The sequence below is a fragment of the Mustela nigripes genome, chromosome 1 (assembly GCF_022355385.1).
Source record: "Mustela nigripes isolate SB6536 chromosome 1, MUSNIG.SB6536, whole genome shotgun sequence".
Taxonomy (NCBI): domain Eukaryota; kingdom Metazoa; phylum Chordata; class Mammalia; order Carnivora; family Mustelidae; genus Mustela; species Mustela nigripes.
In genome coordinates this window covers 73,884,494-73,900,126 of record NC_081557.1, presented here as the reverse complement: position 1 = coordinate 73,900,126, position 15,633 = coordinate 73,884,494, and the positions used below count along the sequence as shown (strand labels likewise).

Here is a 15,633-nt window from a genome sequence, read left to right as displayed (position 1 = left end):
TACTGTCAGCTCCTTGTATTCCTGTTTCATGGAATTTTTGATAAATCTGAACCACAATTGCACTGCTTCTCATAGATCCTATTATATTCAGGCATTTCTGAAACTCTCCTGATCTGTAAATAACAATGTGTTTCCTGCCACTCTCACTTCATTATACTCAAGAAATCCGAGGAATATTCAGGGACTTATTTCAGAGACTGTACTAATGGTATGTGTAATAGACTTAAAGACTTAAAAAGATTTTGTTTTTCTTTTACTTATGATGATATTAATTAGGCCATGGCTAACTCCTTCACTCCAGTCTTGGGATGTAAAGTGGACAAGCTGATTGATAGATTTCAGTTTCTGTCAGATTAAAAATTTTGAACAGCATTACCATGTTCATGAATTTAGATGATATATTTGTATTAAGTGACTTAGCAGCTGGAGTTCTCCAAGTAAGATGGGGGATGTGCTTGCAATATTGATTATACATCTGACTTCCCAGGAGGGGTGGGTAACAGCATTAATCAAAGGAGGGTTTAATAAACTCCTTGGGAGAAAGGGTTATGGTTTCATTATTTAAAAATTCAGCGAAGACCGCTGTAGTTGAACTTTTACAGGCACTAATCCAAGTGGATCATCTGGCAAAGACAGGAAATTATTCCTTGTATTTTACAACTAATATGCCAATTTATTAATTTTCAAGCTCACATAAATCCCACTGAGTACGAATTGATCTGGAGAATAACACCTCATGAATGTTGGGTTTTAATTTGGGCTGTGGTAGCTCCATTTGCAAGGAGATAATTGCATATCATTTTCTGCAAATGAGGAGAGGATTCTTGGTTTTAACAAAAAGTAAAGCAGTATACTTCTCACATACAAGGCAAAAGCCAAATAAACTAGAGAAAGCTAAGTCTTATCACAAATAAATAAATCTTTCAAACTATAATTTATCTATATCAAATCTCCCTCTATTATTCTATTAGATATAATTGAATGCTCAGGTTCTTTTGCTTTCAAAACTCTAGTAGTAAGAACTAAGTGGAAAATGGATATAAGTTTGACTAAAAACTATTTCTAGATATGTAGAAGTGAAAGCCAAAAAAACTACCATGCATTATAAATTACTATGTTGCAACTTTGCTCTCATTTAAAAAACATTAGAGTTGTTTCCAGAATGAGGGTATTGTATAGGATTACAGCATATCCCAGGGATTTAAACTCAAATCAAGATTAGAATGCACATAATTCTTGCTTGGTTTAAAGGGTGTAAATAGTGATACATGTGCAAGGTGTACAGAAGTCTTGGTAGACAAATGTCTCTCCTTCCAGGATTATCTAGAGTCATTTAGGGTTACTTCTGTTGCTGAAATCTTGAAAGGTTTCCAAGGCACAAGAGCATTAACAGAAGAATTCTTTGGAGATTTTCTGACAGTATTCTGTGGTAGCAGTCTACTTTGGATTCACAAGAGTCAAGGTCATTTCTCAAGTGATTTATCAAGAACCAATATTATAAATGACAAATTCTTTCACTAAAGATCACATTCAAAATTTTCCTATAATAATGTAATTCTCACTCTCATTCCAATTACCTTTCTTCTTTTTTTTTTTAATTTTTTATTTCTTTTCAGCGTAACAGTATTCATTGTTTTTGTACCACTCCCAGTGCTCCATGCAATCTGTGCCCTCTCCAATACCCACCACCTGGTTCCCCCAACCTCCCACCCTCCCGCCCCTTCAAAATCCTCAGATTGTTTTTAAGAGTCCATAGTCTCTCATGGTTCACCTCCCCTTCCAATTTCCCTCAACTCCCTTCTCCTCTCCATCTCCCCTTGTCCTCCATGCTATTTGTAATTGCCTTTCTTGAGAGGAAAAGAAAGGAATGGAAGGTGTGAGGCATGCACATAAGCACTTATAGAAGTATCCTCTGGATGTGCGTGTCATCCATCATTGATGTACCACTGAGAAATAGGTTGAGAAATAGTATTGCAAGGTTTGTCTTGAAGACCTTGCTTCCTTTCAAACAACATGAATTTTGGTGGCACACGTTTTCTTCCTGCCTTGGTGCTGGCTGTGAAAGGTGGCTTTTCCATGGTACTCCAAGCATGTAGCTAGTCATCTTTCTATGAAGAAGAATTATGCCTGTGAACAAAGATAGAATGCCAGCCCCAATCCTCTTGCTCTTTACTTTATCAAAAAATATGGTAGGCTTTTGAGGTACTAAGCAAGTGGACTAGGTTAGTGGAAGAACAAAGGTGCAGAATTTGTCTTATGGAGAACTACGGCCTCAATCAGATCAGTTGGGCTTTGGGCAAGGGTATGATGACAAAGGCACACTCTGAATCTGTATGAATGTCCTCCAACATAGAGAAGTGGAAATTGCACTGGCATGAGTACACTATATAGTATATCTTATAAGTTCATTACAGTCCTTGACTCTTAAAAAATGGTTTAATATTCAACATGTTCACTCTTTTAAAGTAAAGCAATTTTCCTATCTAGGAAAATTAAAAATTAGAGTATTTAAAATTATAGAATAAATTGACAAACTTTGAGATTCAGATTTGTAATGGCTTCTAGAGATATTCTAGTTCAGGACTTTCATTTTTAAAGTGGAAGAAGAAAAAGATCCAGAGAGGTGGATAAACTATAAGATTTTAGTTAGAGGGGCACCTGGGTGGCTCAGTGGGTTAAAGCCGCTGCCTTTGGCTTGGGTCATGACTCCCAGAGTTCTGGGATCGAGCCCCATATCTGGTTCTTTGCTCGGCAGGGAGCCTGCTTCCTTCTGTCTCTCTGCCTACTTGTGATCTCTGTCTGTTAAATAAATAAATAAAATCTTAAAAAAAAAAAGATTTTAGTTAGCAGATTGAAACTTTGACTGTCCATCTCAGGCAAATGCTCTTTCTTTCCATTGTCCTACTATTCCTAGTTGGCACGGTTTAATGATGTTAAAACTTTACTCATATTTACACAAAAAGTTCCAAATTAGTAAATTTCACTAGTGAGCAAATGTCAAATACAAGTTTCAATTTTGTTGTTAGAACAAAAGTAGGGACACCTGGGTGGCTCAGTCAGTTAAGCATCTCCTTTTGGCTTGGGTCATGATCTCAGATCTAGCTCTGCTTCTCCCTCTCCCCCTCCTCCTGCTCATCCTCTCTCCTTCTCTCCCTTTCTCTCTCTCAAATAAATAAATACACTTTTTTAATACTAAAAAAAAAAAGCAGACTATCTAGATTTAATTTGCCTGGTATCATTCATATGTCAATCTACCAAAATAAATGAAGTGTTACTATGAAATATGTTATAGCAACAACCTCAGGGTCTTAAAAAATATGCATATTTCCTATCTAGGTTGAAAGAGTAATCTCCAAAGGCAAGCTATTTCAAGTTTAAGGAAACACAGTATAAACAACCCACCGTGATTGCTATAATTTAATTTCAAAGCAAAGGTTGACAAGGAACATACAAATCTTGATTTCTTAAAGTTAGCACTGGTGTTACTCTACAAAGCTTGCTCACAAACCTTTCCAGTTTACCTTCGGTGACCTTTGGAGTTATGTGCTTGATAATTAAGTTGAAGAAATTTTAAAGCAACAAGATGGATTTCCTGAACAAAATCTGTACTTCAAAATAGATATTTTCAGTAACAAATAGTGCAAAATATTATTATATATATTATAGTAAAATAACAAAATATTATTATTATATACATTCTGATGAGAGAGTTTAGAGTAGTAGTTAAAAGCATGAGCTTTGGAGCCATACAGATGCAGGTTCAAATCCCAGCTGTGTCACTTACTATAGTTACTTACAATTCTCTCACTTACTGGTGTGAATTTGAGTGTGTTTCTTTATTTCTCTGAGCCTCAGCTTCCTGAAAAGTATATTAGGGTTTGAGATTGCTACTTCCTGTTTGGTTGTAAGAGTTAAATTAAACAAATCTAAGTAATATGGTACTTCTGCTGTATCTAGGAACACTTCAGATACTTAAGATGCTAAGTGCATGGGTATCTCACTGGAACACCTATGATTCCTTGTTATTACTTGATTCTTCACTTTTTCTGGTCATTATCACTAGGATAAACTTTCTACTTCTGCTTCAGAATTTGGTTCTATATTAAAAAAAAAAAAAACAACAACTCAGGGCTATTTGTACTGAAAAACTGCACCTTACATAAATCAGACACTATTTTTGTGCTTCAATATTCAAATGACATTTTTCCCACCCCCAACCCCTGCCATGTAGCTCATGTGTGCAACAATGTTTCATCCATATAACATCCACATAACATCCATAATAAAACATGGAGTGTAAATAATAGGGATAAAGAAACTGACCTCCTTCAGCTGAGCAGATAACCACAATCTGACTGAAAGGTCCATCTCCTTTATTGTTATAAACACCAACCTTCACTTCGAAGGGAGTAAGAGGAGGAACACTTTCATCTCGATAAATGAATTTTGAAGCTTCAGAGGATGTCACCATTTTTTCCTTCCAGCCACGTGTTCCATTGGGCCTGAAAGCCACAATATAGCCGAAGCCTTCCCCATTCTGAAATTCTTCAGATACTGGCTAAAGAAGAAAAATACAATTAATGATCAGCAAATTAACTGATTAAAACAGCCACTTCTCCCAAAATTTATTTTTTCTTTTTAAATAATGGATAACCAGAGAAATGGAGATTTTCAAATCTGTAATGCTACACTGGAAGACAATCACTTAGTATAGAAAAATCACTTAGTAGTCTTTGGAAGCTTAAAAGGAGTTAAAAGCAAAAGATAAAAACTTAAATAATATCAGTTGGTATTTAAGAATAGTATCAAGGGTCCTGAAAACTCTTGGAGTGAAACAAATTTAAACCTGTTAGTCATGTATATGAAATGAACCTTCCACACTAGAATTTAGCATGTTGGGGAAAACTGTCATATGGTCTGGTGGTCAGAAAAATCTGTTGCTGGAAATGCTCTGCAGAGTCCTTTGTGCAGAAAAACAGGAACTATTAATGTAAGACCTTCTTTATGGTATTTTCTTTTTCATTTGCTTTTGTGCTTTATTAATGTGAAAAATCAGAAAAGAATATTTGTTCAAGTAATTGTTATACTATCTGCTTATATTTAAATTTGTTAAACAGGCATAAACACCATAGAAAGGAGTATTTATGATTGACTAGTTAGTTAAAGGAGCAGTCACCAGCCACTTCCTAGCATAATGCTTGACACATAGATACCAAATATATATTTGTTGAAACATGTTTTTTTCTTCTTTTGAATTTTGATTTGAGGAAAAACTGTATTGAGTAGAGAAAGAGAGACAAAGCTTATTATATCAAAGTTTTATAGACTAAATGTTTTTGTCCCCCTAAAATTCATATAATGATATCTTAACCCCCAATGTGATGGTATTAAGAGGTGAAGATTTTGGTAGGTTATTAGATTATGAGGGCGGAGCACTTAGGAATGGGAGTAGTACCCCTCTTGCCCCTCTGCCAGTGAGAAAATGGCCCTCTGTTAGGCAGAGAGCAGGCTATCACCAGACTGGAATCCGCTGGTGACTTGATTTTAAATTTCCAGGCTCTGAACAGTAAGAAATATTTTTCTGTCATTCATAACTCACCCCCAGTCTATGGTATTCTTATTTTAGCATTGGGTCTAAGACATGAAGCTGAAAGATAAGGAAGTTTCTTAAACTCATTTAAAGAGAAATTATTCAATCTCTCTGTACCAAGTACAGATCCTATATATGTAGCCTTATTTTCTAAGGAATCAACAAGTCTGACAACTGAGTACAGGCATCCTTACCTCCCAGGCTATGACTAACTCATGCCTTCTTCCACTTCTTCCACTTACGTTGGTGGGTGCTGTCTTTGGAACTGTAAATGAAAAATGGGCTAAAGTGAGGACAATAAATAGATGTTTAATTTAAGAGAATATGTAAGAACACATTATGACCCTATTTGGTCTTAAAAATCCCAAAACAATCAATCAGAATTGAAGTTACAGTGGCCATATTCAATATTAATTAAAACAAAATGTTTGTGACAGATACCCTGTTTTCAAATCTGTATAGGAGAGTTTGATACATATTTTTCATGGCAACATAATACATTATCAAACCAGTCGCCTGGTGAATGCTCTGTGGTAGTAAAGTTGAAATCTCAATAACACTAAAGTTAAGGACATCTACTAATGATTAAATTTCATTTTACAAATTTTCTCCTTTCTGATGATGTGACTCTTCCATGGCCTCAGGGCTTGCAGAACTCTGAGAAAGTCTATGGGTTGACTTACTACTTACTGCTTTACCAGAACCCGCAGGAAGTTCCAGTTTAAAGAAAAGACAACAGTTCCACAGAGTGAGAACCTATTTAAATAAATAAACATTAAAAAAATAAAAAAAAACTATCAAGAATGGATCTTTTGGGGTGTCTGGGTGACTCAGTGGGTTAAAAGCCTCTGCCTTCGGCTCAGGTCATGATGCCAGGGTCTTAAGATTGAGCCCTACATTGGGCTCTGTGCTCTATGGGGAGCCTGCTTCCTCCTCTCTCTCTGCCTGCCTCTCAAATAACTAAATAAAATATTAAAAAAAAAAAGAATGGAACTCTTTGTAACCCACAAAATACATAAGCACCCAGTGAAACTTTTTCAAATGAGTAACTATTAAAAGAATAAATGTCTCAAAGGAATAAATTTCTCCTTCATTGCACCAAAACACAAAATCTGCAGTTGAAAGGGAACATTTTCAAAGGAAGAACTGTTAAATGAAGACCATTAAAAGAAATCATTTTCCAGGCTATGAGTCTGCATTAACAATTTTACACTTCAGCGTTGCCTTTATGTCCTTGCATATAGTTTTTAAGTGATATTTATATACTCACAAGCAATAAATTCACTCCTATATATTACCTACTTGGATGAAAGGCTATTAATTACTGGTAGATATTCAAAGCATATACAGCATTTTATGTACCAGAAAAACTGATGTGGAATTTATATTCCACGAGAAAGGAAAAAAAAAAGTGCTCTTCGCAAAATGAAGGAGGTGGGAGAGAAAAGTCTGTGAATATATATAATTGGCTCCACTGAAATAAAAATGTTTATTCACCAGGCTCCAAATTTCAGTGTCTTTGGGCACTTTTCTTCATGGATATGAGTTCTTGTCTTGCTCATGCACATGTGGAAGGATATATATATATACAGACACATGTATATATGTATATACATATATATGTGTATATACACATATATATTAAATATATATAAATTATTTATATGTGGAGTACACTCATGCACATGTAGAAGGAGATTATATATATGTATATGTATATGTATATATATGTGTATATATATGATTATTTACATGCGGAGTTCACATGCGGAGTTCACTGTAAGGAATTTTCTCAGAATTAAATGGAATTAGATACCCCTTAGTCTGTCATCTCAAGACATCACAAGAAATTCAACTGAGAAAAAAAAATGATACTATTAGAACAATAACAGTGAATATGACCTGATTTATATAAAAAGTAAGTAAATCACTTATTAACTTGTTTTTTTATTAGCCATAGTTATTGCTGAATATAACAACATATGACATCCCAGTTTGTTGACACCATGTCCTCAAACCACTGTTATAAATAATTCAAGTTCTAAATTTATTTTCTGGTCCATGCTATAGGTAAGGTACACAGGAGTGGAGCTGGTTTAACTGTATGCATAAAAGAACAGGGATCTAAGGATCCAAATATCCCTTCAGTGGGTGCAGTGGGTGATCTCTGAGATCTGAGTTGTTATCATTAATGCATGGTCAAACAAATAGATAAGCATGTTAATTTGTTGATATGATATGACTATGGCTTATCATAGTACCATTTGTTTGTAGAAAAAAAAAGGAACACTCATGCATGCACACTTCATGTTCATCTCTGATAACTGACAGTTAAATAATATTATACATAGTATCTACCACAGCCACCTACTTCATCTATTACATTGAAATCACTGTTTAGTCCCTAAACTTAGGATTTTGAATCTTTTTCTTTGAGGATATTTTCCCTATGATCATGGATGTTGTGGAGAGACTAGGCACTGAAGACTACTTTCTCTTTTGTTCAGCTGTCAAACATCACCTCAAAAGAGGATGTATGGAAACTTTAACTTAAAAGCTGGAGAGTAGGCTGTATTCTCTCTAGTTGAATATTTCTTTTCTTTTTTTTTTTTTTTTAAAGATTTTACTTATTTATTTGACAGAGAGAGACCACAAGTAGGCAGAGAGGCAGGCAGAGAGAGAGAGGAGGAAGCAGGCTCCCTGCTGAGCAGAGAGCCCGATGCAGGGCTCGATCCCAGGACCCTGAGATCATGACCTGAGCCGAAGGCAGCGGCGTAACCCACTGAGCCACCCAGGCGCCCCTAGTTGAATATTTCTTGAAGGTCATTTAAAAAATAAGGCTAGAATAAAATACAAATAAATGACTATTTAAAGTTGATTTTTTTCTTCTGAAGCTTTGGTAATATTGTTCCACAATCCATTAATGCTTTTATTTTTTAGAAAACATATTTAGATTTTTCAAAAATTTTAACTTTTTTAAATAAAAAAGTGAAAAGACACTAGTAAAAAATTTGGTGAAAATTTCTACTTAAAGGAGAAAGAAAGCAAAATAACACTTTCTACAGTGTGATTTGCTTTCCTGTGGGTAATTTCATCATTGAAGTATCCACAAATGATCCAGATTAGAAAATTTATTTTATTATTTGAAAGTAGTCTTTGAAGTTTTCCTTTTGCTGCTAAATTATTTTCAAGGAAGATAGCCCATATCAATTTAATGTAATATTTAGCCATAAATAAAGACATTCTGTTAAGTGAAATAAGCCAGACAAAGAAGGACAAATACTATATGATCTCACTTACATGTAGGATCTAAAAAAATGGAACTACTAGAAACAGAATAGATTTATGGTTGCCAGAGGTGGTGGATGGTGGGTAATGGAAATGGGTGAAGATGGTCAAAAGATACAAACTACCAGTTACAAGATAAATAAGGTCTGGGTATGTAGTATATAGTTAACAATTCTGCATTATCTATTTGAAAGTGGCTGAAAGAATAGATCTTAAAACTTCTTATCACAAGGGAAAAAATATAATGATGTGAGGTGATAGATGTTAAATAAACTTACTCTGGAATCATGTCACAATATATACATGTTGTATATCCTTAAACTGATAAAGTGTTATATGTCAACAATATCTCAATAAAATTAGAAAAGAAAGCAAGAAAAAAAAAAGAAATATTAAGACTTTAATAACTGGGCACCAGACATTGTGTTTTGTTATCAGGATCACAATGTTTGTATTAGGTACTCCTAATTGTCTTAAATTTCCCAATTTCATGTAGATGATCAATGGAACCTATATTCATTCATTTATTTTTCAAGTTATCGCTGCAGTCGCAATTTCAGAGTCCACTGATTTTAATTATATCCTTTTATTTATAAAACAACATATTCAAGGTATGTAGGGATTTGACTTAATCTTTCAGTGCATTTGTGGTATAAAAGTTCTATAATTCTTGTTAGAACCATGAAATTAATATAATCAAACATCTGATAAATGCTTTTATTGAGTTCAGAGAAATACATATTTATTGAAAAACTAAATATATTTTCAATATAATTAATGAAAACCTGATTTAGAATTAAACAGCTAGATACTTTTTTCCTTTGGTTGGCTACTGATAGATGTCATCAGCTTATTAGCTCAGAGAATCAAGTTTACATGCATGATTAGTGGATTAAAGTCAGACTCTTCCGAGTTTCTTTCTGAGCAATGCTGTTCCATAAATGGATAATATTATTAACACTTTTTTCACAAGCTGTAAATGCCTTGCTATTTTGGGCCTTATTTGGCATGTTGAAATGTAAACTATTGTCTCTTTCAACCTTATGCATTGGAAATACTATAAACAGAGTGATCAAGCTATAGTAACTTAGTTTAAGCATGCATGACTTTAAGCCTGAATCTCAAAGGACTCAAAATATAATAGTTTGAACAAAGTCAATCGCTAACAACATACCTTAATTTGCATTAAACTAAAAAAAGACAGGATGAAATTATTTACAAACTCTTTTTTCCTGAAAAACTTCTGTTATCTAATACTGTGGATGTTTATGCAGCTTATTTAATAATACAGCTTTCTTAGACACCTAGGAGAGCACATGTATTTTAAGAGTTTAATGATAATCCAGCAACTGTTTGAAAAGAAAGTTGCAAAAGTATAGGAAGAAGAAAGGGAGTTTGTTTATACAATAATGGTGGGAGTTAAGAGGGAAATTAAAACAATTCTTACCTGAATTGACATATGTAGCACACAAACATTTCAGTTAACTGATTATTATTTAAGTTCATTTTATACAGTTGGTTAAGTTTAAAGAATATCCAAAACAAAAAGTAGCAGTGGCATTTTCTAAAGAGTTCAAATAATGCTTTTACACCTATTAGTAGGATAGATAAGGTGATATGCACAAATTGAAATGTGTTTTTGTGGGAGTGAGTAAGGTCTGGGCTTGGGTTTCAGTCCTACCATTCCAGCTAAACTGGTTAGCTGAAAATATTTCTTTACTTTGTTGTCTTTCACAAAGATATAGCCTACTTTTTAAAGTTATTTTTCAAAATTATTTATTACGATGCCTGGAACTATAATTTATAAATATTACCTAATGCTATCATCTACTTAGATTTCAAAAAGAGAAAATGGTGAAGTCTTCTATGATAAACACTAGGTTTATTTTCTATGATACACATTAGTTAAAGTTCAACATATGTAATCTTGAAAGAGATTATCCCCTTGAAAATATGGATAATATTGCTTTGATAGTACCATGGTAATTACACTTCAGTTTTGGCTCAGCTTGTTTAAATTTGGAAACCTAGGCAATATAGCAGTTTTGATTTACAAAAGAGGTTATTTTAGGAAATATAAGATTTCTCTGATTTGTGGGTTTTCTTTTTTTTTAAATTAAATTTAATTTTTTTCCATTTATTTATTTTCAGCATAACAGTATCATTATTTTTTCACCACACCCAGTGCTCCATGCAATCCGTGCCCTCTATAATACCCACCACCTGGTACTCCAACCTCCCACCGCCCCCGCCACTTCAAATCCCTCAGATTGTTTTTCAGAGTCCATAGTCTCTTATGATTCACCTCCCCTTCCAATTTACCCCAACAATTTTCTAATAAATGGCAATAAAAAGTACAGGAAGTTTATATATACAATAAATGGTGTTTACCTCAACCTATATTCTCTTAGCTTTATTTATATGAGTTCACAAGAAATTAGAAGCCGAGGATGGGTAAAATAACCTTCAAATGAGATTTGTTGATGCATGTGGTAAAAAAAAAAAAAAAAAAGGAAAAAGCAAGAGGAAGAAGGGAGGAGGGAAGGCAGGTAACTTGAAATCACTGTCTTTGATAGAAATATAGAATTCCAACTTTACCTCTTAACTGGTAACCTTGTGCAAGTTTTTAAACTTTCTAATTCTGCTTTCTCATCTGTAAAATGAGGATAAACACTTCTTGCTTTAGAGGGTTTATGTGGCAAATAAATGATGTAATAAAGGGCAAGTACTTAGCATAGAGCCTGGAACATGGTTCATGATTTATCACTGGTTTATGGTATTATGGGGAACTAAGAAGATATGAAAAGTCATACTTGAGTGTCTCATATTCACTCCTGAGTTGATAACCTTGCATCACACTTTTATCTTTCATGCTCAAGTCTTCTACTGTTCTTCCATCACTTAACTATTAATCAAAAAAGACATCCCTAAAAATTAGCCACATTTCTTTTATAAAGGCTTTTGTAAAATTGCCATCTCTGCCTGCAAAATGCCTCTGAAAATGGAGACAATTTCTTGAATATATTTTGTAGAAAAGATTTACCTGGACCAAAGGAGCTTCATGATTTAAAAATACTGTCTGCTTAGTTTAGTAGTACTTTCTTTTAGATTTTCTCAATTATTTCAGCTGAATGCTTAATTTTTAATATAATATTTTCTTAGAAACATATACTGGAGATACTTTTTAAAACCCTATAGCTTTCTGTCTTTTCTCTGCACACATCAGTGCCTGACAACAGTGGATTCTCTAATCGTCCTCTATAAATAATTTTTGACCTCTATAAATAAATTTTGGCCTTCAAAATCCCATTAATTAATTAATTAATTAATTAATCAATTAATTTTTGACCTCTATAAATAAATTTTGACCTTCAAAATCCCATTAAATGCTATTTACAAGGCCAACACACATAACCCCAGAGAAAACAAATTCAACCTTATTTTATTTTATTTTTTTCAACATTATTTTATATTACAGAAGTATTTTATTGTGTTCCTTTCAAAATTTTTGAACTCAGTGAAGTTTCCTGAGCAATTATCAGGGACAAGAACTTTGAAGATGCAAATAGGAACAAACCAAGATCCTTTCAGAAGTAAGGAGATAATATACAGTGAAAGAAACTAATAGAAAATTAAATGAGACTTCTGGACTTGAGATTAGTCAGACGTAACCTTAACTGCTAATGTGAAGTTGGTTGGACAAAACCACAGAACTGGTAAGATCAGAAAAACCAAATTTTAGGATCCTTTTTCATTTTCCCCCTCTAGCTCATATACATAGGATTTTAGCATAAGGAAGGTTTTGGAAGAAGGCTGTCAGCTTAGTAGATGAATGTGCTGTGGCATCTCCTTCCATCATTAGCTGTTGGTAGAAGAGAAATGTGTGTGCCATTTCCCTCTCATGCTACGTGAGAAGAGGAGAGAACACTGCTGCGGAGAGTACAGATTCTTATTTCTTACACTGTGGCTGAACGCTGTTGAACTTCAAAATTTTGTAATATGACCCAGTCCCATGCTCTATCACTGAGCAGAGACCAAAGTAGCTCTTGAGAATATCTTTGAGAACACAGAATTTGGCAAGTCAGAAATGTGATTACTGTGGGGCAAGTGGATATTATGGAAGGTAAGTTTTTTTTTTTTTTATTTTTTATTTATTTATTTATTTATTTATTTTTTATTTTTTATTTTTTTTTAATTTTTTATTTTTGATAAACATATAGAGGAAGTGGTGATACAACATGGAGGCTTAAGTGGGTAGAAGAAGAATAAATGGAAGGTAAGTTTAAATAGGCTTGTTGAGATGACATCCAATTAAGCTGTCTGCTAGTGGACAGGATAGTCTCCAAAGAATCCAATGTATCCTGTAAGAGAAAGAAGCAGTGTGTGGACAAACGCTGTCACATATTACACTCAACATCCATAGGTGTATTACAAATTGTACCACCTAATTATGTTTTCTTCTTCTTATCTGGCCTGGAAAGTGCCTGAAACAGCAGCTTGAGATTGAGGGAATAAAAAGAAGAAAGAAAAGACAAATTGTAGCTCTTGGGTCAACCCTTTGGGATAGAGGAAGAGAGACATGGAGATGGATGTGAGATTCAAGTTCTTATTTAAATGAAAATAGACGTTTTTAATACTTGAAAATGAGACTTCACCAATACTGAAAAGTACCTTGGAAATTTTATCTATCTATCTATCTATATGCATATCTATATATCTATATCTATATCCATATCTATATCTATCTATATCAAATATATATATATATATATATATAAAATTTGGGACTAAAGTCCGAGATCAGATGAAGCATAATGGAAAGCAATGATGGGAGAAGAATACAACTATTTTCTGCTTAAATTCTATAGAGTTCAGTCTATATAATAAACTATTTACATAACTATGATAGTGCAGAAAGTGCTAAGGGGCCAGGAAAGATTTTTATCTGATTGTCTACTTGACACTCCTATTTATCTGGTCAACCATTTATTTATTAAGTATAGAAAAAATATTTTGTCTTATGTGTCCTAAAGTATGTGTGTGTCATTTTCCATTTCAGAGTCAAAAAAGAATGGTGGATCAGATGTTAAGCAACTGGAATGCTATATGAATGTGGAACATATTTTTTAAGCAAGTTCTTTCATTTGACACTTATTTTTTTCTGCTCCTTTGTCTTGTCTACGCTATAAGCAAAGCAAATAACCACATGTTGGGACAATAATCACTTATAAACTGATACCTGTCTAGATAACAAATACAGCATGATATACTAAACAGAGATGGAGACAGAGATTTAGAGAAGAGGCATGTTCTGTACTTTGCACCACATTCTGAAAGGCTTTCTTGACTTCCAAGCCATCAGGTGGGCTTGCTGGTACACAGACTGCAGCAGAGACTTCTCAATATGATGGCATATTGGAGGAGCCAGATGCAAGCCAAGAGATCGGGTGACTCTTACTATATCAACAAAATGATGTTTAACCTGAAAGTATTTCCTCAATATGAAAAAATGACATGCATGATTACTATTATTTAAATTTCCATTGAACAAAGAAATAATATTTAAATACATGATGATGATGATGATGATGATGATAAATGGCTAATAGTAAGCATCTATGATGTGCCAGGTACTATGCTAAGTTCTTTGCATGCATTATATTATTTAATAGAACAAGGCAATGGAGTAGGTTGTGATTCTGTCTCCATTTTATAAGTGAGAAAATTGAGCCTTGAGCAAGGTATATATCTTACCTACATTTACTGCTAGTAAACAGCCCAGAACATTAATCCAGATCTCCTAATTCCAAAACTCAAACTCCTAATTACAGGTTGAAGAAAGAACCTTCTTTTCTCTCATTCTTTTGTTATCAATCTCTTTATTTCATCATAATTTGAAAATAAAGAACTACAAATATTGAGATTTATATCCAATGCTTTGATAATAATAGACATTTTATATTGCAGAGAAAAGCAAACCTTTTTAGATAATAGGTTACATCATTTAACTCTTATATCCTTTTCATTTATTTTTCAACAATTAGTGTTATAAAATACACAATTAATGAGGCACTTGAGTGGCTCAGTCAACTCAGCATCTGACTCTTGATTTTGGCTCAGGTCATGTTCCCAGTGCTGTGAGATCAAGTTCCCTGTCAGGCTCCACACTCTATGCAGAATCTTCTTGAGAGTCTCTCTCTACCTATCTCTCTGCCCACTCCCCCATGCACATACATGCTTTCTTGTTCTCAAACAAACAAATAAATAAATAAATAAAATCTTAAAAAAATTAAATGCATAATTTATGGAACATTAAAGTTCAATTAAGTGAAAGAATTACTGTTGTATCAGTTTTACACATTTTTCCGTTTCTATTATCATGTGTATTTCAAATTCATTTCCCAAGACATGATTTTTTTTTCTTTTTAAATAATAAAACATTTCCACTACTCATCCCCAAATTTTATACTGGTTTGATAATAGTAACACATTTCCAAAACTAAACACAGTTTATATCTATCTATCACCTATCATCTATCTATCTATCTATCATCTATCTATATCTATCAACTAACTAAAACTTGTAAGAAAATTGTACTACAAATAAATAAATAAATAAATGAATGTACATTGAAGTACAAAAATATGTATATTATTACTTTGATATTCTAATAATAAGGGACTAGATCAAACCAATTTATTTTATACTTATTGACTGCTAGGGGTATTTTGATGACTGTAAAATTCAAAATATA

The 15,633-nt window shown here is 33.4% G+C and overlaps 1 protein-coding gene across 1 annotated transcript in view; it reads right to left on the bottom strand.

Annotated features, from left to right (window-relative positions):
• Positions 1 to 15,633, bottom strand: part of CNTN5 (contactin 5) — a 784,689-nt gene that overhangs the window by 54,957 nt on the left and 714,099 nt on the right. Inside the window, exons 17-18 of the mRNA XM_059391830.1 lie at positions 5,785 to 5,855; positions 4,324 to 4,558 (exon numbers count right to left, since the gene is read on the bottom strand). Of these exons, the coding sequence (XP_059247813.1) occupies positions 4,324 to 4,558; positions 5,785 to 5,855 (306 nt within the window). The remainder of the gene's footprint in view (positions 1 to 4,323; positions 4,559 to 5,784; positions 5,856 to 15,633) is intronic.